We start from the raw sequence: 24,006 nt of genomic DNA on the forward strand, positions 1-24,006 counted from the left end.
TCAAGAACTCCGCTACAGCCAGTCTTCGGTCATAGTTTGCAGTACCCTTTCCATTTAGTGATATCATAAGTCGATCATTAGTCGTGTTTCCACTCATCGACAAACAATGAATACTTCGAAGCTGGTTATAGTGTGAAACAGCTCGTTTAACTGATATGCTGTGAGGCGATGTTGGAAGTAAGGCAGCAAGAAGTTTCTGCAGCATTCCAGAGGAGACTGGTAATAGTCTCCTCAGTCTCTCGGAATATTTCATTCCTGCATCAGCACTATCCACTAGTAATAGTACCCCTTCTTTTCCAAATATTGCTTCTACTAATGGGCGAGCAGTATTTATCATCGACTGTACTGAAGATGCGGACAAAGTAGTCTGAATGGAGCTAGGAATGCCATCATCTTCTCTGTACAGTCGAACACTAAGGAAGTTTAAGCAAGACTGCACTACTTCTCTTCGAACTGCTTCCCAGTTTTTGTTCTGACGAGTCACATATTATGAGTTGTACTGCACTGTCGCCCCTGTTCATCTTCATCCACGTTCTTGTTAACTACGCAGTCCTCCTTTCCACCGGAAAAAGGATTCTCCAACATTAAATTCAGTTTTCTTAATGCTATAACCCTTGTTGTAAGAACATTAGGCAGTAGAAGAACAGGCCGTTGAAGAACTTTGAGACATTAATCATTCGGCGCCGGCCGGCATGAGAGATTTTCATTAAAAAGCCATCAGGTCGATACTGAATCAGCAGCTGCCTCTTGCTCTATATCTTGTCGTGTCCAATCTAAGGTAGCCAGGTCAGAAACAACTGGCTATCGTAGCAACGCAAAGTGTTCCCCAAAAGTGCAGAAGTACTATTCACAATATTTTATCAGAAATAATGAGTCTTCATTGTAACAAATCAAACAGTATTGTAAGCTAAAGATAAGTAAAAATTCCATTTCATATAGAAATTGAATATCCAAAGAGCATTTTTTTTCTGTTATTTTCTCTCAGAGACTATTCTAAAGAAGCCAAACTTCATTTGGACCGTTACATGTGAAAGTTCGCTTCAACCTTTCTACCTCTTTAGGTGGTCTATTAACTTTCTCTTTATTAGAGTAGAATAAAAGTGCTAGCATTTCGAGGTACACAAATGAGTACGCAAAACGAAGAAAAGGGGAATATCTTAAACTTCAAGAATGAAGCTCTCCAATTTTATACCTATCCACAGAATACAAGCTAATACACAGTCACAAAACCAAAGTATATTGAAGTAATTTTAAATTTACAGTAATTCAAGTATCTTCCAGTAATTTAAAGATTTATGAAGTGCACTGAGTATCCAAACTGCTGAGCCTGGGTATCCAAGTGCTCGCCCTGGGTATCCATTTGGATACAAAAAGGTAGCTTAAAAAATGCCCTGCGGAATGGGGAACAACACATTGAACACGTGCTATAACAGTGAGTGATCCTTGCCATATGACTAACCCCTTTTCTTCAGGGCACAACAAAGAAACAGTCATAACTTTGTAATGGTGAGAACAAGAACAAAATAACATTGCCATTCAATTTCGACGAAAATTTGCTTTTAAATTGCATCACTCTCTATGATTTCCATTTAAGACAACTGCGGACAAATCAAAATGGCAGGCGTCATTGTGATGTGTCTTCAAACATTTTCCCCATCCCTATTTCCCACTAACATTGTTATTAAGACTATATTCTGGACAGTTTACCACCCTTTATTAGGGGGTTTCCACACTTTTGGACTACCCTATCGTCTACAAAGCCTATTTTAAAATCTTAATATCACGTCCTTTCTCAAAGCACATGTAGCAAGGGACATTTTCATGATAATTTACCTCACAGCCTTTTTTTTTTTTTAAATTTTAATCACTGGCGTAGAACTTTTTATTCCTTCCTTTCCCCGGTGTCTTCCTGTTATGCCTAATTCCTGTTCTGCCTAATGACCCTCCAGCACTTAGTAACGCATTTTTGATCTAACCTTATCTTTAGGAATAACAGGAATTCTTGTTCTGCTTAATTCCTGTTCTGCCCAATTAACGCAAAAAGGGATATTTAGATTTACGGGAAATTTAATATAATTATTTTCCCTACAATTCCAGTTCCTTTCAGGACCTTTTGATTTTCTTATATAGTTTCAGCTTCTCTGAAATTAAATTAGCAATCATAGACCACCATTATTTTACTACGAGTATATCTACACGATATCTGTTGGCCGTCTACAACTTCAGCGAGGAGATCTTATCCTTCTGGTTGCGAGGATATCGCGTAACCAAATTGCAACTAACTGAACATTAACATAGTTAAAGATTCTGTTATAACTACCCTTACGAAAACGTGGATTGATACTTTCTCATGACGGAAAACTCTTTAAAATAATAAGAAAATTTATATTTTAAAAAATGACTTTTGATATTAAAGTAGTTCAATCAACATTTCCTCGTACAGAAGTTGAAATATTAAGAATAATAGTAACATAAATATATAAATTGGAACAATAGAACCTAACAAATTAGGCTGCATATTATATAAGCAATTACGGACAACCATTCTTTTATTGTATGGTTAATTTACGGATCTCTGTCCGCAGTCTATGTAACAATTATTACTGTAAGCACAGTAAGGTGCTGTATACAAAAACTCTTTCAGTTGTGTGGAACTGAAGTGCTATAATATGTAATATTTTACCATCGAGAAAAAAACACTTCTCAACAGTAAAAGAATCTCCATCTGAAAGATGAAAACATAAGCTTGTTTGTGATTGTACAAAATTGGATAATGTAAACAAATCCTTATCTCTGATTGGTGGAATGTGGCCCATTACTTTTTAAGTGGCTTTCCATAATAGAGTATATGCAAATTTAGTTGCATTTCAAATAGAATTTACCTTTTTGTTGATAGTCATATATAAGAAAAACTTTGTTATGCTATAGGTTTCTACTTAATGGTCATAAAATGAGAGACATATGCCATGAGAAAAATCTTACTGAATACGTATATGGTAATAGGTCTATAGTAGAATTTGAAATAAAGCAAAGTCTAGATTTTTGATGTTACACTCATAGCTCACTATAGGTACTGCACCATACTATACGACTCATTAAGATTGTTTCTACTGCAAAACTTATGTTACAATGAACAGTTTTGAGGGTGTTCTTCCACGGGAGGTTTATGTTAAGGATAGAGCTTATGGAAAGTAAAATTTTTGAACATGACTGCATGACTTATTTTTTCGTAATGAATTACAGTGTGTATATTCCCATTTCTGAAAATTTAATTTAAAGGGCTCTGGAATGGCATTTGAAATTCAAGGGAAAATAGGTACTAATAAATTTCCCTCAAATTTAAATATACCTTTTGCGAGAACCAGGCAGAACAGGAATTCCTGTTCTACCTAAAGATAAGGTTAGATAAAAATTGTGTTACAAAGCGCTAGAGCAGCGTTTCCCTACCTTTTTCAACTTGCGGCACACCCATATTACACACACACACACACACATTTGATATATATATATATATATATATATATATATATATATATATATATATATATATATATATATATATAGTTACTATTATTATTTGTAAATATAAAATACCGTGGTATTTTTCTGTGATTACTGATCTCCTTAGAGAGAAGAACGCTCGATCACTGCTTTCCCCCCGTGGTAAACCTTTGTGCTTATTTTTCATTCTAATTTTAAAATAGAAAACAATTACAATGAAATATAGGACTGGGTTTTTTAAAAATCCACTTTCTCTTTCGAAAACTGTATCTAACCTTTCACTAAAAAGGAAGATCACTAAATAACGAACAAATAAACAAATCTCCTGTACCTTTAAAACACAAATGTAGGTAATTTGTATGCATGTTTGCTTTGTTGAATTTATTGAATGATATGTTAAAATTTCAAGTTACAAAATAGTCTGCAACAATAAAGAAACAATAATGGTCATGACAATGATAAATACATTTTTCAACATTAAAAATGTACAGAAAAGTAACACCGTATAAATCCTAAAGTTGTAGATTTATAGTAAAGGTTCATGGTAATGTGAAATACAAATATACATTTTCCCCTATGTCTTGCAATTTGGTTCCTATAGAATTAGTAATTTGTTTCGATTTCCTCGCGGCACACTAGTGGCCTATTCGCGGCACACCAATGTGCCGCGGCACACCGGTTGGGAAACGCTGCGCTAGAGGGTCATTAGGCAGAACAGGAAGGAACCCTTTTCCCATTGAGGCTTTGTCGAGATTGCCTTCCTTTCTTGGGGACATCAGAAAACTGGCCAGCCTTTTTCAAACCGTGGTTTTTGAAGTCTGAGCATTAATCTAAAAAGACGAAACCTCAATTTTGTATCACAAGCTACAGAGAGAACCTCAAACAGATATAATTCTACAAATAAGAGATTTTATAGGTTAAAAACAATGCTCAAAACAAAGTATAAATTCTACGGGACAAGAAAGGATGAAAGTGGTCCGTAGGACATTTTAATAAAAGTAATTCCCATTTGGAAAAAAAAACACTCTTATAGGCAATAGAAGACATCTAAGAGTACTTCTTTGCGTGGTTATGTAGAATATTCGGTAGAGGATAACGCCTCAAATATTTGAAGTAATATACCAATGCAAGTCGTACAGGAAAATCTAGGAGTGTAATCAAATGAAATTTCGAACCAAATAGGCTTAAACTCAACTTTTAATTTAGTATAAAGAATCTTACCTCTTTTTATTTCAAGCAATTGTAGACGGCACTTTCAATGAACTGAATAGTTATGTTTAAAAAAAAAAAAAGAAAAAGAAAAAGAAAGAAAGAAAGAATTACGCATGTAAATGGCTCTTTCAATCCAACTTACCTCATTTATATTAATTACACACTAATACCAGACAACCATAAGCAAAGTTCAAACTTTCAATACAAAAATGACGAATGACAATCAGTAGAACATCTCTTGTAACACAAACCGCAAAATATATTCAACCTTCCCTACGTAATAAAATTAGCGATAACCTAGTTATTTTCCTTTTTTTAAAAAAATAAAATAATAAAATGGCTTTCAAAATTAGCGAACTTATTAACATACATATTAAACCTGTTTCTGTGGTAGATATTCTTTCACAATCGATTAGTGACAGATATTTTTGGTGTATTTTGGATCTACGAATTATACCCTAAGTGTGGTACTGGAGATTACCACTTATTTCCCAACTGTTCTCTTCATATGCAAATACTGAAAATCATAACTATGTTACATTCATACGAATCCTTTAGTTATTAATTAACTTTTCCCAGCGTTCTGGTTGTATATTTTTGTCGCTGGTTTACGCAACCTAACGAAGCTAAGCAACATTGTATTATAAAATTCACAAATCACTTTCTCCTTTCCTCTTCTTACGTGATTAGTAAATTTCAAATTCTATTATCAGTGATTTACTCATTAAGCAATTGTGTGAACAACTGTTTCACGAAAACCGTGGCAACGTAGAGCAAATACTTCCATTTGGTTAAGTATGTTGTTAACAAGACAAAGTGTTCTTGCACAAGCGATAACAAAACCACATTTTCTTTTTTTTTTTTTTTTAAAAAAAAACACTTGTTTAACATTGATGTAATTACATAAAGTAGAGCATAGTATAGATAATGAAAAATCGAATTAAGAAAAAGTACATCAAACGTATTCAATGTAAACTTTACATGAATATATTGTTTTGCTACTTTGAAAGCCGTTAAGAGAAATCAAATAACCGCGTATTTAAGAGAAAAACCTAAATAGATAATACTTAATAAAATATATTGAATATTTGAAAACCAATGGAATTTTTCACGTTGAAAAGAAATTAATTACTGAAACATCTCTGACCAAAACACACTTTACTGAATTATTAAGTATGTGATATTACAATAGTGGAGAAAAAATCTATAATGTACACATGCGTATATTAAACATCTTTTCCCACATAGTACATACTTGGAAGTCCTTCCTCTCCTCTAAACATGTTTCTAAAAGAAACACTAAGCTCTCGCTGCTTCTTTTTTGTTAGGTTTTTGTAGAAAAATAAACATGAAATCTTAATGTGTTTTAAAATAACATTTGACTCGCACGTGTCCTTTCCCTCTTATCGATTTCAAAATCGGCACATGTAAATGTTTCATTGGTATTATTGTCACGCATCATTCTGCAATTTTTCTTCCTTTAAACTGAGAAGTTATCAGTAAGAACCTTTGACATATAGTACTATAATACTAATATATAACTGCTAGAAACGCAAAAAATATTCCTACACCATACTGTCAAACTTATAACCGAAGCAATGGAAGATGTGAGGGCAGTAACTACCGTCAACACTTCTCATTTTGATTTTCGAGTATGGGTGGTTAACACAATTCCAATAAAAGAATCAAGGTTTTATCCTAGTTCTGTATTCTAAGATACTTGCCTTCATTATTACGACCCATCTCTCCTTCCCGTACTAACACTACTATAATAATGCAAAGGTTTGAAATATGATTGGTAATAAGTACTTTGTAAATATTATTGTCTCCATAGTATACATTGAGTAAGTAAATATTATTGTCTGTAGTGCAATTCTGAAAAAGGAAATGCCACCACGCCCTATTCCTTCTTTCAGTGAAAGCTTAATCTTCATTTTGAACTAGTTTCAGCGGCACACAGATACAGACGAATTACACTGCCTTCACAAATTTTGAACCTACGTGTAATGCAATGACAAGAAGTGCAAGTTTTCTTTTACGACAAAACTAAATAAGTAATTTACTCATGACATCAATAAGAGATAATAGTAATAGGTTTTAACAATGAGAGATATGGTATTTAAAAACTTCCTATCTGCAACTTTTAAGTCACGGAAGATACACATAACTTATCCCTATCTCTATCCTAATTTTGGACTGATATTCTACACTATCACCTTGTACTTGTCACTCAAAAAAGTTAACAACTTTGGAGGATACAATTCTGATATAATGTATCGAAGTTGCATCAAACAGTTTCCTCAAAATAATTTTATTACCAATGTTTTCAACCAAGCTTATCTATTACAGAATGAAGAACGAACGTCTCTCTTATTTTATCGACGCTATATGAGTGCTGATCCGAACTACTTAACCCGAGCCAAATGATCTCTCACCGGGAAGCGAACCCAACCCGTATAGTCACGAGGCAGCTCTGTGTCAACTGAGAGCGTAAAACTTGCCAATTCAGCGCGTATATGGTAGTGCATAACTTGGCAACATCTACTTGTGACATTATAAGCGTGGACGCATCGAAGTTTACAATCTCATATCAGTGCCATTGTAGCACCCTTTGACTCGCACATTCAAGCCTTAGGTCTGCCGTGTCGTGACAAAACGCTGTAACTTTGGCGGAGAAGTTTTGCGAAAATGAGCCGTAAAGTTTTCATTCGAAAATGTGATCTGTATCGTGTAGAACCAGTGTAACTAGGCAATAATGGTCAACCAATCAGTTTTCACCAAATTTAATTACACAACATGAATTTACGTAACATTACATGTAACCACGTGTTTCCAAAGTCAAGATACACTGGTTCTACACGATACAGATCACATTTTCGAATGAAAACTTTAAGGCTCATTTTCGCAAAACTTCTCCGCCAAAGTTACAGCGTTTTGTCACGACACGACAGAGGTGCTCATCAGCACCATCCCCATTTATCGTCATTAATTGGATTTTCCCCTGAAAAATCAAAGCCACTATATATGTAAGAGTTCAACCGAATTCATCCGACTGAGATCATGTTCCGCATAATGATAGACCTTGATCTGGTACATAAACATGGGAAATATGACGTGCAGCGTTGTAGTTTCCAAGTTATGGGCGGTCAAATTTTGTCATATTTTTGAAAAAAAAAAAAAAAAAATCAACCGAACTCATTTGATCTGAATCAAATTTGGCAAGATGATAGACCTTGAGCTGCGTATGATATATTATGGCATGCAAGCTTTTGGTTCCTAAGTTCTACATAAAGCCCTAAATGAATACTTCGAGCATAATAAAAACGTAATAAATACTATTTAAACTGCAATTAAAAGATTAGTCTTGGACAAAACGAAAACATCAAATGAAGGACGATTATTTTATGATTATGTGAATTTCACATGTTCCAAAGTAGTTCAGAAATACTTGTATAATATTATTATTATTATTATTATTTACGTAAATTTTTACAAATACAAAATGCTACTTAGTAAACTAACCAACGTTTTTGAAATGTCTTCGTTGTTGCTTAATTCGTCACCCAAGCCAGTAAATCGTAACTGAATTGAAGACGACTACTTTTATGATGGAAAATACATCGACAACACACACTATCCTACCAAGTGTAGTATTTTCCAACTACTAAATAATTACGTAGGCACCTAACGTAAAATATTACAAGATACAAAAATTTTGTCGGCCAGAGTCGAATAGCCGAAAAAGACAGACAAAATAATTCCTCAACAACTATTCATTCATCGTTCTATTCATGTCCAATCGTCATTTGCTTTCATTGTAACTTGAGAGATTTTCTTCATTTTATCAGTCGCAAATTTCCCACACTTTAATATTTTTTAATACTTTGTCTCGTATTATTTTTACGAGACAAAATATTTTGATTTGATTTTAGCGTCTGTTTCAGCAAGAAAGCTACTGAGGCATGGATCTACAACTTAATGTGGAATACGAACCTCGTGAGCTCCCGCTGAGAATCGAACCAGAATCTCCCTCACAAAAGGTGAGCACGCTAACCGATTAGCCATGACATAGCTCATGAGACAAAAGAAAATTAATGTTTCATCTCATGCCTTAAGCCCTGTCTCGTGCGTATCCCTATTCATCAGTAGTTAACGCTGATGAGGACACTTCTGAAAACCGTGCCACACGTACCAATAATATTTTGACTTTGTCTAAGAGGAAGATTTTTTTTTTTTTTTAATTAGCAACTGTTAATACGTTGTGGTTATGTACTGACTGAGGTAAACTATTCCAGGGGCATGCTGTGTGTGATGCGTAGTATTTGGAGTGTGAATCCGAGTTATTAGAGGAAATTGAAAACCGAAAATAATCTTATAACTTTAATGAAAGTATGATAGCCCTAAATATAAAAATCTACAAGCTAAATGGAATGGTTCTTATGATGTATCTCATACAAAAGGTTAACATTATGCAAATTTCTTCTTTCTCCTAATATCAGACATGAGAGTTTATTATAAAATGGTGTGAGGTGTTCACTGTAAAACAAAAATTAATCAACTACATAAGCATTTTGCATTCTTTGCAAGAGCTCTTTTAATCTTCGGAACTACCGGTAAAAGAAAAAAAAAAAGCCGAATTATGCAAGGCACCAAACTCATTTACAAACTCCATTTACTCGATGGAGGCCGCGGTGGCTCAGTGGTAGAGCATTCACCTCTGGTACTTGGGGTCCCGGGTTCGATCCCCCGCCAAGAGAACTTTGTGGTGGACAAACAAACAAAGTTTCCTCGGGGTTCTCCCGATTCCTCCCACTTTCTTCATTCCACCGTTTCATTCATTACTCATCACAGTCTCCTTTAGCCTAACCGGCATAAACGTGGGACGTTAAACTCCAAGATTTCATTTCATTTTTCATATTTACCATTTACTCGACCTGACCAAGGAAAATCTTGCTTTAATTTAATTCAAGTCTTTGACAGTTATAAACAATGGATGATACTATTGGGAACAATTTTATATTAAAAAACTAATAAATGAAAAAAAAATATATATAATAACAATGCATTACGGTTATGTTACATTTTAATATAACTACAGTAGTTAAGCGTAGACTAGTTGCTGACTTTTGTTAAATCGTTGGTTTCAAGCGTACTCTTGCTATCTTGCTGAAGAAATGGAGGATGTAATCGTAGCTGAAAATCGCCCGCATAAATGTGGTATTTATATACAACAGAATTTTGGGTGATTATTAACGTGAACGAAAAGAGGAGGGAATTTAGTACACTACCTTGCGGTACTGCATTGCTGATTTGTACTTGTTATTACACAAGCCAAAATGCTATCTTCCTTAGTACGTCAGTAGCTATGAGCATTTGTTTCTAATGCGATCGAAGGAAAGCCGGCGGAAAATTCGTCAGTCCTTAGCATGACAGGTCCTAGATTAAATTCGACATAGGCTACCTTTAAGAGAAAAATAATTGCCTGCCCGAACTCTCAGCTACGGAACCCTTAACTCTTTACTCGAAAAGCTACAAAACAACACTTGACATTGTCCCAAGCTTGTATTTATACTCACTTAATGCTACCTACGTGCGAGAACTTGCCAACCGCATTACACGTCTTTTAGGATCGCATACTTTCAGAAGTTTCGTATAACGTTTATTTATTTATTATCAGATCAGGCAACAAAACAAACACTACCAATCCATTTACCTTCTACCGAAATAACCTGCTACTGAAATATTGTCATCCCTACATAAAAGAGCCTTCTTAACTATTTCTTATATACATTAAAAGTCTTCTCTACCGGTTCTCCAACTTTTTGAATTTTAGTTAATAGCAAAGACAATGAAGGACATAAAAAAAATAATAATAAGTAGAGTTGAGTAGATATTAGCGAATACTACTCAGATAATGCAGAAATTTGAGCGCTCGACAATTATGGCTTCATAAATTGCGCAGACTTCTAGACTACAGTAAAGGGTGTGAATAGCATTTAAATCAATTTAAAATTATCTTCTTTTTCAAATAATTTACCTTCCTATTATCCACTAATTTTTTTAAAAGCGTGTTTACGGAGAAACACAAACTATGTTGATAAGATACAATATCCCTATCTAGTTCAGTTTCCTCCGTCTCCTCTTCTCTAACTCTCACTTGTTGATTCATACTTAGGTTTCTGATGAGTATATGATCTTCCATTCCAATCCAATTATATTTGTGACATCTGTATCAAATTTTCCTAGTAGATTCGATTAAAAGTGTTTTCTAGGTTAGAAAGTTCACATCCTTGCATTTTTCGGTAAATCTTTCACCGATTCTTAGGTTTCTCCTCATTTATAATGGAGTCTTTTGTTCATTGTTTGAAGTATGAGATTGGTTGTATGAAATATGATAATGGTTCGATAGCATTGAGAGCTTGTGGGCTTTGTTGAGACTGTGTTTTCGTCTTAATTTCAATTACAGATTCCATTATCTAGTTTTTAAAAAGTAATATCTTAATATATATCTTGTGTTACATCTGTTCCTTGTCTCTAAAAATATTTTGTAGTCAAGCAGGGTTACAAGCAAAGGGGAACGCGGGCGGACACCATTAAACCATTTCCAAAAAAATATTTATTGCCTCCTCTCACTTAAAAAAAAAAAAAAAAAAGGTAAAGACAAGTATGGGGGATGGTGTGACGTCATGCGTCCCCTTACCTTTTCAGTCCCACTTTAACCATTGGTAACAAGGGAAGGTTATCAGGTGAAGCGAAGTAATTGGATAATAAGATCGTAAAGTCAATGTTCGAACAAGCGTGTGCAAGCAAAGTTGCCAACCAGTTTAAATATAATGTACTGCATATTTGATATTTTAAGTTACAATACAAATACTCAAATATAATTCTCCAAGTACATGAAATTAAGCATATAATTAAATAACATTTCAATCCATCAAGTAATATTTTCCGTAATTGAATAACTCCTCACCAGTCCTTATCAAGAGGGGTTGTACTTACTTTGAATTCGGGGCCGCGGTGGCTCAGTGGTAGAGCGTTCACCTCTGGTGATCCCAGCCCCCGCCAAGTGAACTTTGTGGTGGACAAACACCGCGTGTGTGGGTTTTCTCGGGGTTCTCCCGTTTCCTCCCACTTTCTTCATTCCACCATTTCATTCATTACTCATCATCACCGTCTCCTTTAGCCTAATCGGCATAAGCGTGGGACGTAAAACTCAAAGATTTCATTTCATTTTTTTATTTTGAATTCCACTTCAAAATACAAATGCATACACCGATCCTTTCTTTTAATGGGAGGGGGCCGCGGTGGCTCAGTGGTAGAGCGTTCACCTCTGGTGCTTGGGGTCCCGGGTTCGATCCCAGCCCCCGCCAAGTGAACTTTGTGGTGGACAAACACCGTGTGCGTGGGTTTTCTCGGGGTTCTCCCGTTTCCTCCCACTTTCTTCATTCCACCATTTCATTCATTACTCATCATCACCGTCTCCTTTAGCCTAACCGGCATAACCGTGGGACGTAAAGCTCAAAGATTTCATTTCATTTCATTTTCTTTTAATGGGAATTCTATGCTGTCTTGCGATAAAGAGCATTATATGGAAAATAGCCTATGTGAAATATCTGTTTTTCAAACCTATTGTAGAAAACAATTTGTAAGAATATGGTGAGTCATATTTTCCTTCTTTGTATTTATGCTATATATAAGCAACACGCACAAAGAATATGTCTATTCAGAAACACACACACATTAATATATATAATATTTGGGGGACATCAAAGAAAGTCATTTAAATGGTACTACCTAGCCCACCCTGTTTATCATCCTCGATTCCATTTGTTACCATACCCTTCTGCTTATCTTCATGGACCGGTTGAGGTATATCAAGAACTCTATTATAATCGTTTGGAGCCTGAATATTATATTCCAAATAAATATAATAATTATTATTTATACGTTATTCTGTCATTAGTAAATAAATTAAATAAAGTAAAATATTGATTATTTTGCACTTCAAAATATTGGGGGACGCGTCCCCTCCCCCAGAGACACCGGTGTATCGACAACCAACAGGAAAATCTCCAAACGAACGATTGGTCAACAACTACTACACAGCATTCGATTCTTAATATACATGTTCAGAAGGTTTTGGTAGCATTCCCGCCTTTATCAAAACATGCAATTGCCCTCTGGCTCTTATACCGGGCGCCATACGAGAAAGTCCTTCATTGTCCCCCAGGGTTAATGTCGCGGAAATTCCTACGCAAGCGTGACACTGGTCAGTGGATAAGTGACTGAATGGAATTTCCTAATAAATTCTCTCTCCTCCTCAGAAAATACATTCTCTCCGGACTCCAACAGGAGTGATTTCTGTCTACATTCCGAAGTCAGGTCTTCTCCCACTCTGCATTGTAAGTTTTAAATGCTAATAATGATCAAAATGAGCCACATGGTAAAATTATGTTAACTGAAAATAAAACATAACAACAACAACAACAATAAAAGCCAGGTAAAGAACAATTGATGCTTTCCAGGTTACATTAAAAAAAGAAAAGTATTTAATTCTTTTACAAAGTAAATAAACTTCTAAGAAGCAATATTCTCAGACACGAAGATATATGTGTACACATATAAGGAATCAAAAAAATGAACTAGAAAGAACTGGACTCGATCAAAGGAGCTGGGGTTCATACTGTTTCCCTGTTCTTTCATCAACGGAGAGGTTTACAAAAATGTAAAATTAACAATATCTTATTTACATTGTCGAACATCCTAACAGTAATTAACAATATTCCAGTCCAACCTTTCTAAAATAATGATTGGACATTGGAATAAGAAGAGAAAAGAAATCCTGGTTTCATGTCTAAGTACGGATTATCCATAACATACTGTTTGTTTATCAAGAGCACTGCCGATGACTTAAATGAAACTAAAATACTAAAATCCTATCTAGAAAGCCAGCATTAACGGCGAGGGGAGTAGAAGCACTGACCACACATCACCCCAAAGGCATGAGTGCGAGAAACCGGCTGGTAGTTCCTGAGGGCTGTTGCGCCAATGGTTATTAATATTATTTTTTTAAGTACTAAAGCGCAACAGAATACAGCGGCGCCAATTCCTGTGTAAGTCCGGGGGGAGGGAGGTTCAAACTTTTCAGATATCAGCTTACGCAACGTCAGTGAGGATTTTAATACAAATACGTACGCCCAAGAAACTTCAGGAGGGAGAAACCGTACACCTCGTACGGTACACTGAAATCCCATACATGCTATGAAAGTACGACAGAACGTGAACTCTTTATCAAATAAATGTACAGTAGTCGCTATCTGCAAACTCCTTTCGCAACATAAAAGATTCTTTATGTTACAATCCTTGTTATATGAAATAGTGTTTTCATATCCATACACAAATTTGAGGATTAAAACTACTTCCGAGTCTCACCTTTTCATCCTCGAAGACTGTTTTCTCGTGAAAGACTATAACATAATTTAGAAAGTTCTATTGAATGTGTTTTGATTTAAAACATAGAAAGAAAAACATTAACAGAAAAATCCCTATAATATAAGAACTATACATTTATAACATAAGGCAGAAAGTGAATTGTAACAGCTACTTAGTTACTGCTAGAGAACTCAGCAAAATAGTTTGGCCAAACGAAATTACTCTCCTGCAGAACAAAGACATCAAATGGTATCAGTAGGATCATGGAAAACTAAGAAATGAATGTATCAGCATCATCATATTAAAACAGAGATAAACTTTTTCTTTCTTTCTTTCTAAGAAAAAATATACTTCAACTAAAATAGTATTCCGCCAATCGCGGAAACTGAATTGATGTATCATTTAAGCAGTAAACAGAAACTCACGCCCAAGTCAAATATATCGAAATGAAATGAAATCTTTGAGTTTTACGTCCCACGGTTATGCTAAAGGAGACGGTGATGATGAGTAATGAATAAAATGAAGAAAGTGGGAGGAAACGGGAGAACCCCGAGAAAACCCACGCACACGGTGTTTGTCCACCACAAGGTTCACTTGGCGGGGGCTGGGATCGAACCCGGGACCCCAAGCACCAGAGGTGAACGCTCTACCACTGAGCCACCAAGGCCCCCTCAAATATATCGAGTAGACGGGCATAGAAAGAAACGTATCGAGTCAGTCAAATTCGAAACCTGTCGTACCAGAAATCAAAAGCATGATACATGAATACAATGGTAACTTCAGATTTCCTACGGTGGATTAGAAGTACGTGATAGTACTGTGAAAATACTGGTAACTCACATTGAACGTGAACGAAGATATGGCTTCGGCGGAGAATTTTGTATGGCTTGCTTGGGGTGTGGGAGATTCCATCTCCCTGAAATTATTATTCTTGTATGCATGGAATCAATAGGTTTTTCAGTGCTTTATGTTCCAAGTGATGAAGACTTATGCGATTCTACTCGAACACAGTTCGAAAAAGGGTAGTTAAACGCAATACTCCAAATAGGCTACATTGCTTACATCACAGGAGACTTTCTTCTTCTTTGAAAAATCTCTGTAGATATGGCGACTGGGAAGCCTTGGCACATGACAGACTGAAGTTCTAGAATATCTCAGTTATATTTAGCCATGAAGTGCCGAAAACCACATTCGCCCAGAAAATGCCCATCCATCTACCTATATCACTGCTAATCGTGGGGCAATTAAGAAATATATATTTTACTCTGATTGCTCCGCTTGAGGCTAATTCTATTAAGTTAGGACCAATAAGCAAAGAATTATACACAGGAATCTTCATTCTTATTAGGTTTTTTTTTTTTTTTTTTTTTTTTTTAAATCAGAGGAACATTTTAATTTACACTAACGCCTCGCAATGCAAGTATTCGCTCCAACTTATATCGATTTTACCAGTGATCGTGATGCAGATACATGAAAATATTTGACGTATCTCAGTCTGGTCATTTTCTGACTTACCAACAAGTTCAATGTGTAATATCTCCGGCTGCAAACTCATTCGTAACACAAAATAGATTGAAATGAATCCATTGAAAATATCCTCATTACTAATAAATAAACCTTAAATATTTATTCAATACACCCACAAAATTGGATGAAAATTAAGTACACTCTCAAAAACACTAAAGTGAAATCTATAACATCTCACGGTTATGATGTCAGCTAAATGAGACCGATAATGAATGCAAGTAATTCAACAAGGAAGCGGCAGGAAATTGAGCCTCTCAAGACAACCACCAGAATAAATATTTTCAACAACAAATCTATTGCCACGGGCCGTTCGCACTAGACGTAAGCGCCCCACCATTAAATCAAATGTTGAAAAACTACTGTAGGTTTTCGTACAGCTTTTACGGCCGGCGTTACAAGTATAACCACACGTCACATTCACAGCATTCCACAGGAAATCAGTATTACGCCTACCAAGTCCAGGATTCTGCGCCAAACTGCAATTTTGGATGAATATTTGATTACTATGCCAAATTCAGTGTACTGTTAAAATTCCGAGTCCTTAACAAAATGTTGATTGATTGCTGGGAGTAAGTCTAATTACTATATATATATATATATATATATATATATATATATATAGTAAGAACCTCCAAACTCGGACACTTCTCCGAACCGGAGGATCACCGACTTACATGAACCCCTGTAAACCTGAACACCTCGCTATCTTCAACATCCATTTCGGAGAGTTAAGATAACTTTTTTTTTTTTTTTTACTTCATAGTTCTCTTTACTGGTATGGAAACCGGTGGAAGAAGTGATAACCATGTGGAAGAACTGAAGGGCTCGGAGCAAGATAGTGATGCTATCCACATTTGGCTAGTTTCGAGATAAATGAGAATAAAATTTTGAAGAAATTCCATAAATAACAGTTTCATTTTTTCTCGGAAAATGATATTAAAAACGAAGATCCCATACTTCTTTCATCATTAAGATCAAGCTTGGATGAATTTAAACGTAAGATACAGAATAATAATAATAATAATAATAAAGAAAATTTAGCGCTGAAAATTGTGCCACAGCACTATATTGGCTTTATTACATACAAAGCATGAACTCGGGGTAAGATAGTGATACGCCACATTAGAATGATTTCTGGAAGTATGTCAATGAAGGTTCAGAATATTCAATAATTACTAGTTTAATGCTCCTTTTTTGTATATTCTTAACAGATACTCAAACTTGAATGTTTAAAGGAAAATAAATATGAAGAAAATATTATGAACATTTAACTTTCTTAAAAAGTTAAATAAAACAACAGTTTCTATTCTACGCAATTTCAGCAACATACTCAAAGTAAAATAAATGTTTTCTCTAAATAGTACCTTTATCTTTTCATATATTGTTAAAACACGCTGCACTTCCATGTTGAACGTTAAAAAAGTATTATTAGCCTATTCATATCAAACTTCTTACTGTAAGTTGAATGTAATATATTCTACGGAGCTGTTATGATCTGTTAAACATACACTAATATTGTCAACTAGCGTAATATTGTAAACATACACTAAGTCATAACTTCAACTACCTGTAACTCAGTTTAAGAGAAACACGGCAAACTCTTAAATACGTCACTTTAATGTCTTGAACTGAGTATTCCTTACACTAGAGTAAACTAAGTTGTAGAAATTACATTAAGAGTGTAGGCTATGTAAATTTTGAATATATTGTAATTGCTATAGTGAACAAATTGAGATCACTTCGTATTCTAATGAAAAAGACAAAAAGGGCTAACGTTATCCCTTCTTTGTACAACTAATGATTTTTCCATCAAATTTAGATAAAAACAAGTGTTGAACCATATTGTTTAAATTCTACTCTCTTCGCCGGTGATGTACAGCATAACAGGATATGAATACAATTCGGTGTGAAATACTCATTGCAAATTATTACTTGCAGTTAACATATGTAGTTCTAAGCCCACACATTATATTGCGCCTACTTGTAACATATGCCGTAAATGACTTGGAAGAAATCGTCCAATAAGGGATTTATTTTATCAGCTCAATAATATACTTAATTTTTAATATAGTACCGCTTCATGAAGAAGCAACGTTGAATTTGAGGAACACAGTGCTAAGTCACATTACATTAGAAAAATATTCAACTTGCCTCTAATTTCTTTTCTTCCACAAATCTTTATTAGCATGATCAACATATTCCTCTTCCCTACTGCGAAGTAAATCTTCAACATCACTTTCTTTGTGTATGTAAGAATCTTTTTCTCGCACCCTTTCGGAAACACTTGTACCAGCACAGAGAAAATAGTATGTTGCCTTGTATGTTGCTCCGATACGTGGCATAGGTAATTCATGCTAAAATGTTTATAATCACACTTATGGGGTAATGCAGATTTACAGCACTTGTGCTGTTATGTCTTAACATTTCTTGAAACTTCTTTCTGGCAGTTAAAAGTACTGCAGATGCAGATTTCCAAGCAACCCTTAGTTCATTTTCCGCAACAGTGTGGTATAGCACTATCTTGCCCCGTACCTTTCAATTATGATCCCTGCAGAGACTAATACAAGTGGTTTAGTGAAAGAGATGTCAACATTGAAGAAAACATTTGACTCAAGACGAAGAAACGGAAGAGAATAATTCTCAAATTTAATATACAGCATATAGGATAGTCACCCATGAAAGACTTGTGGAATGTTTGGAAGAACTTGGAACAATATGTTTTCTCAAACTAAGTTGAAATTTTGTCCGGTATCAGAAGAACAATTGAAAATGTGTGGATGGAAATCAAGGTGATGAAGAAACTACTGTTTCTTACAGCCTATATATATATTTTTATAAGTTACGACAATCTCAAGTGGGCACAATGTAATTTCCATTAGTTCTTATGAATTCCGATTGAGCTTATATGTGTGTGATATCAAGTGTAAATTGAACTATTTCTGTACTACTACATAATGAACTGTGCATAGAGCTTCTGGTTTGATTCCTGCTCGCACCAAATGGACTTTGTGGTGGACACTCATAGTGGGTTTTCTCTAATTTCATATGTTTTCTTCCACTTTCTTCATTCAACCATTTCGTTCATTATCATCATCACGTCTCCCTTAGACTCGGTGCATAAATGTGGGACGGTAAATTTAGAAAAACACAGTAATGGAGTGATCGGTATTTTCTTGTGATGCTTCCATGATGACTGTTTCCATGCACTTTGATACAGGTAAGTACACTTACAGTATATGTTATTTAATACATACAGTATAGAAGAAAAGTAACCACTGTACGATCCCGTATCATATATACATATTCTATGTACAGTACAAAATATTAGAGTATTACGTATATCATTTTCTACAATTAAGAAATTCTTACCCCCTTTATCTTGGGCACCAGTCTAATTTGGAAAGATTCCCTGCGAAGCGCAGGAGGTAAAAATGCGTGTAACAAATTACGTGAAGAAAACAACAAAAAGAAGCACGGGACGCCTCAATTATTCTATGACGAAAATATACTCCTATAATCCTACTTCATCTAGATACCATATTGCCCAATAAAATTGTTAAACTCATCTTCTATGAATTACTTAACAATAACACTTGGTTAAAGGAAGCGCTCAAACGACACTCTCACAGCCTGTTTCTAGTTTTTCTTTACTACACACGATAAACTAGACAATAAACGTCTAGACAGAATGTTGGGTGTTGTCATACTTTTCATTCGTGTAACAATGTTGACAGAACACACGTAACAGTAGAAAATCACTGAAATTGGATTGTCAACAATTTACAAATTTACTCATAAGAACTAACCTTTCCCTGAAAATGCATTTCAGCTGAATAAATTTTACACGTCAAAAAGTATACGTATTGAGCAATTTCCAAACTGGAAGAACTGGAAACCCTTATATAGCTATCTTGAGACCATCTCGCGCGGCGCGATCTCTGTAGCAGCGTGAACCTTTATTTAATTAAATGACTGTCCAAATTAAGTACAATCCAAGCATTCACAAGTTTTATGTAGATGCTACTGAATGAAGCGTCCGCATAAATCCCGCAGAACGTTCAACAAAATCAAATACTAATCCAATGTACAGAAAAGGAAAATAAACATCTTCAATATAAACCGAGATACAGTCAGAATTTAGACAATGTACTGAATTTTGAGCTCACTACAGAAAGTAGAAATAAACAATTTCAAAACAATTTCTGCACTTGCATATCAAATATTGCATAATATGAGAAACTCTAGGGGGAATTATCTCACAACCATTGCTGTGGTAACTGGTACGGAATTCGTGAACCCCATCTTCTAAAGAACAGGTTACCCGTCAGCTATAATCAAATTAAAATATGAAATGAAATCTTTCAGTCTAACGTCCACGATTATGCGCTTTAAAACAAGAGTGACGGTGATTAACGCAAGTGAATGATGATGGAAAATTTGGTGAAATAAGAAAGTGGAAGGAAACGGATATACCCCGAGAAAACTCACGTACACGATGTTGTCCATCACAAACTTACATAGCTGGGGATCGAACCAGGGACTCGACGCACCAGAGGTAAGCACTCTACCACTGAACCACCGTGCCACCAACAATAATCACTGGTGAGAATTTCGAATCAACCCTCAACCCTACACATGGGCACCAATAATATCAACTACTTCATAACGCAATTGTTTACAGAACAAAATGAAGCTTTAACAATGAAAATTTATTATAGACACAGAAATGAAAGAACAAAGGAAGAAACCAGAGTTCGAAAGGGCAATGATAAACGACTGACAGACGATACCAACACAGGAAGCAATTGATTACTTTCAGTTCGACTTATTCCTCAGATTATCTCCCTCACTCTGTGTTGCCGATGTTTCGAAACCGGATGTATTTTCCTACGGGTTAGTTACTCCGTTATATAGAAGCGGCGATTAGCTATCCATTCGGACTCGTAATATCTTAAACTTCCCGATAAACAAAGGAGACAAGTTCACGAACACCTCTTGCAGTAACACCTGGAAATCAATAATATTCTTTTTTGAACTATGTAGAAAGCATCCATACAGTTCTCAAAACATGACAGTACGCTGAATATTGAAAATAGGTCAATATTCTAAACACACTCATTAATATTCAATTTGGAGAACAAATTAATCCAATTTGCATATTCCAGAAGAAAGACCATAAAATTTTAGTCTCCACGATCTCTAGGCCCCAACATAATATCAAGCCTCTCAACCGGGAAGCACGACATGACTTGTCGAACTGAAAGAACGGACAACCGATGAAATGTAAGCCTAACGCCACATACAACGAAGCTGTCACGTCGGTTGACAACATGCGAACCAGAGGCTCGTTGGGAAGGGACGAGGTCATACTTTCTTTTCCTCGGCACGTTTTCTTAAAACAATGATCTACTAAGCCCGTAAACTAACATTTCAGGAAGCAGCAATTCAAATAACGAGCACGTGAATAAAAATGCAAATAGAAATGAAAATTACAATCGTCATCATGACCAGGGGTAGGTAACTTATTTCATATAAAATTACAAAACAATTACCAAATTGAAGGAACAAAGACAATAATGTTGTTTCTTCCACAATCAAAATATAAACTACCAAGCACACAGTTTTCACTAGAAACTTTAAAGTCACAAGAGTGGAACTACATATTAATTCAGTGTTTACTTCCTAATGCTGCAGTTCAGACTCCCCGAATGTCCACAGGACCGGCTGAATATTTCGCAACTACGTTCGAAAAATATAACCCCTCCCCTCACACACAACAGTCTGGAAGCCTGACAATACAAAAACAATTACAGCATGTTTTGATGTCTATGCTTGGGTAGTCACAAACCACAATGTTAAAAAATCACTGGTCTATTCAATATGTAGGTACCAGAACACAACATGTAGCGAATTCAATAAATAAAAATAATAATCAATACTTTGCGTACTTACCACACTCCCATCCATATCACTATCGTGTTGGTCCATCTGATAGACTGGAACGGGTTCTCTGTTTTTGACCCGAATTTTGGCTGATTTTAAGAAACACGCCAAGGCCAAGAAAAAAAGTAAACAAGATTTTTTGGAGGGAAAGAGAAAAGTTCACAAAGGTCGAGTTAAAAAAAAATTGCTTATATATCACACTAGAGATAACTTTCGCACAGTCACCGTAGATACCACTCGGAATCAGTGAGCGCACAATTTACTCATCAAACGTCGCACACTGCGAGGGGGAGAATAATTTCCCAGTGTGCCCCGCGGTTAATGCTCCAATCAAATCACAAGTAGGTGGTGCTTAAAGGAGCCTCCTCTATGGGCGGGCCTTTGCGTTTTTTGCTAGTCTGTCAGAAGATTGTTACACCAATCAGATAAAACTGTATTGTTCTTTCGTGCGCCGCTTGCCTTGCAATATAGAATTTGAGCGGCGACTAAATTGCTCGATATCTGTGTGATCGCAGTAAAAGAAGAAAAGCGGTCTGACCAATAGGAAAGCGATATCTAGTGTTTACGATTGAGTATTTAGATGGGATCCTTCGCATGAACAACTATTAAATGAAGTAATCAAAAAACAAACAACCATGGGTTTGAGAAATAACCTATTACACCTTCTTTACATATGTATATAACAATGCAATTGACATATTTTCCCTCCATTACGTTTGTTTGTTCATAAGGAAGTTGATAGAAATGGTTATCCAGCTCGAGTTCATGTTACAGAAATCAAGTATGTTTAATTCACCTGTAACGGAAAATAACAAAGCTTTTATCCTGTAAAATTTAAAAGATGGAAGGTATAAAGGAGAGCAAACGAAAAGGGTAAAACTGAGGAACGTTTGTTTACCGACAGCAAATAATATCAAAGGAAAAGGGGTATAAAAATAAAAGTATCCTATCAATGCCGGGTTTGGAGGCATTTTACAATTTCTTGCAAAACTTCATCGTCAACTAATGTTACCGAAGGAATTAATAATAATCATCATCATCATAGATATTCTGCCATTATTGGTAGGTCACTTGCCGCAACTGAGAAGCTTTGATGCTCCACGGTCTTCCGCTAACCTCTTCGTCTTCAAGTACGATTTTTCTGTTTTCATATTGTCTATTAATTGTAGTCTCCTTCGCTCTCTCCCTCTCATTCTTGCTACCATACCCTCTAACACGTCCTTTATGACACAGTTCCTTCTTAGCCACTGTCCCAAACGTTTCTCTTCCTGTTAATACCTAAAATTATTCTTTCTTCCCCCAACATTTCTAAAACTACTCATTCGTTTCCCGCTCGACCCAGCTTTCTTTCTATTCTTCTCCACACCCACATTTCGAAATCTTCCAGCCGTTTATCATTTTTGAGTAATATCCATGTTTCTGACCTATACAGCACAATACTCTACACGAAGCATTTTATGAATCTTTTTCTCAACTATTGAAAGTCCTAGAAAATAGTATTTTCTTCCTCTTAAAGGCTTCCTTCGTCATCCCTCTCCTTGCTTTTATTTCACATTCACACTTCATGTCATTACTATCCAATAGTACCATCCAGGTATCGAAAGCTAGTCACCTGTTCTATTTTCTTCCTTCCTCCCTAACAGCACAATTACATAACAGGCAGGACCGTCGCGTGTTTTTTAAGCACCCGGGGCGAGAATTCTCATCCCCCCCCCCAGTGTACTATGAAAAACAATCAGAGTTTATTCTGTAGTCCTAGATTTAAATATGAAATGTAAGTTAAAAGAAGTTAGTATTATGTCAATTAGTTAAAAGTCAATGTATTGTGTAGTTAAAACATAAAAGTTAATAGCAAGACTATCCATAGCTTTTTTGGATTGATTATTTTAACAAAAGAAGCACTGACCAAAGCTTAAAACCCACTGCGTTTTAATTATAATATGTAACGGTTTCGGATATCTAACATATTCTTCTTCAGATACTATCGAACGTAAATGAAAATACAGACATAGAGTAACTTGGGTAAAGATGTCCCACTTTTTCATTATTACCCGTTTTCCACTCCTGCAATTGAGGTGACGTTGTTGAATTTATGATAAATTAGAAGATTGATTCTTGTTTGTAATATCTCGAAAAACAATTTTATTTCAATAAGAACTCAAAATAAACCATTTACAAAAACCTTTAAGTGGGGCATCTTCGGCATGCATGTGGGGCTAAGATGCCCCAGTTATACAATTTTTCAAAATGTGTTCATAAATATCATAGAAACAGGTAACTATGCTTTGGTACCACTAATATTACTAATTTTAATTTCAATTAACTATCTATATAATTATAAGAAAATTTTCAACAAAATGGCAAGTATTCTTCATGTATATTTTCTAAATC

General features: G+C 35.4%; 1 protein-coding gene across 6 annotated transcripts in view; it reads right to left on the bottom strand.

Annotated features, from left to right (window-relative positions):
- Positions 1 to 21,940, bottom strand: part of LOC145678384 (AT-rich interactive domain-containing protein 3C-like) — a 788,039-nt gene extending 766,099 nt beyond the window's left edge. For 4 of the 6 annotated variants that reach the window (XM_081748461.1, XM_081748464.1, XM_081748460.1 and 1 more), the window contains exon 1: positions 21,625 to 21,939. In XM_081748461.1, the coding sequence (XP_081604587.1) occupies positions 21,625 to 21,660 (36 nt within the window). In that variant the 5' untranslated portion in view covers positions 21,661 to 21,939. Of the gene's footprint in view, positions 1 to 21,624 lie in introns of all 6 variants that reach the window. The other 2 variants (XM_081748463.1, XM_081748462.1) reach the window with 2 other exon arrangements.
- Between the last annotated feature and the right edge of the window lie 2,066 nt (positions 21,941 to 24,006).

This window comes from Thermobia domestica, chromosome 2, assembly GCF_964235325.1.
Source record: "Thermobia domestica chromosome 2, izTheDome1.hap1.1, whole genome shotgun sequence".
Lineage (NCBI taxonomy): Eukaryota > Metazoa > Arthropoda > Insecta > Zygentoma > Lepismatidae > Thermobia > Thermobia domestica.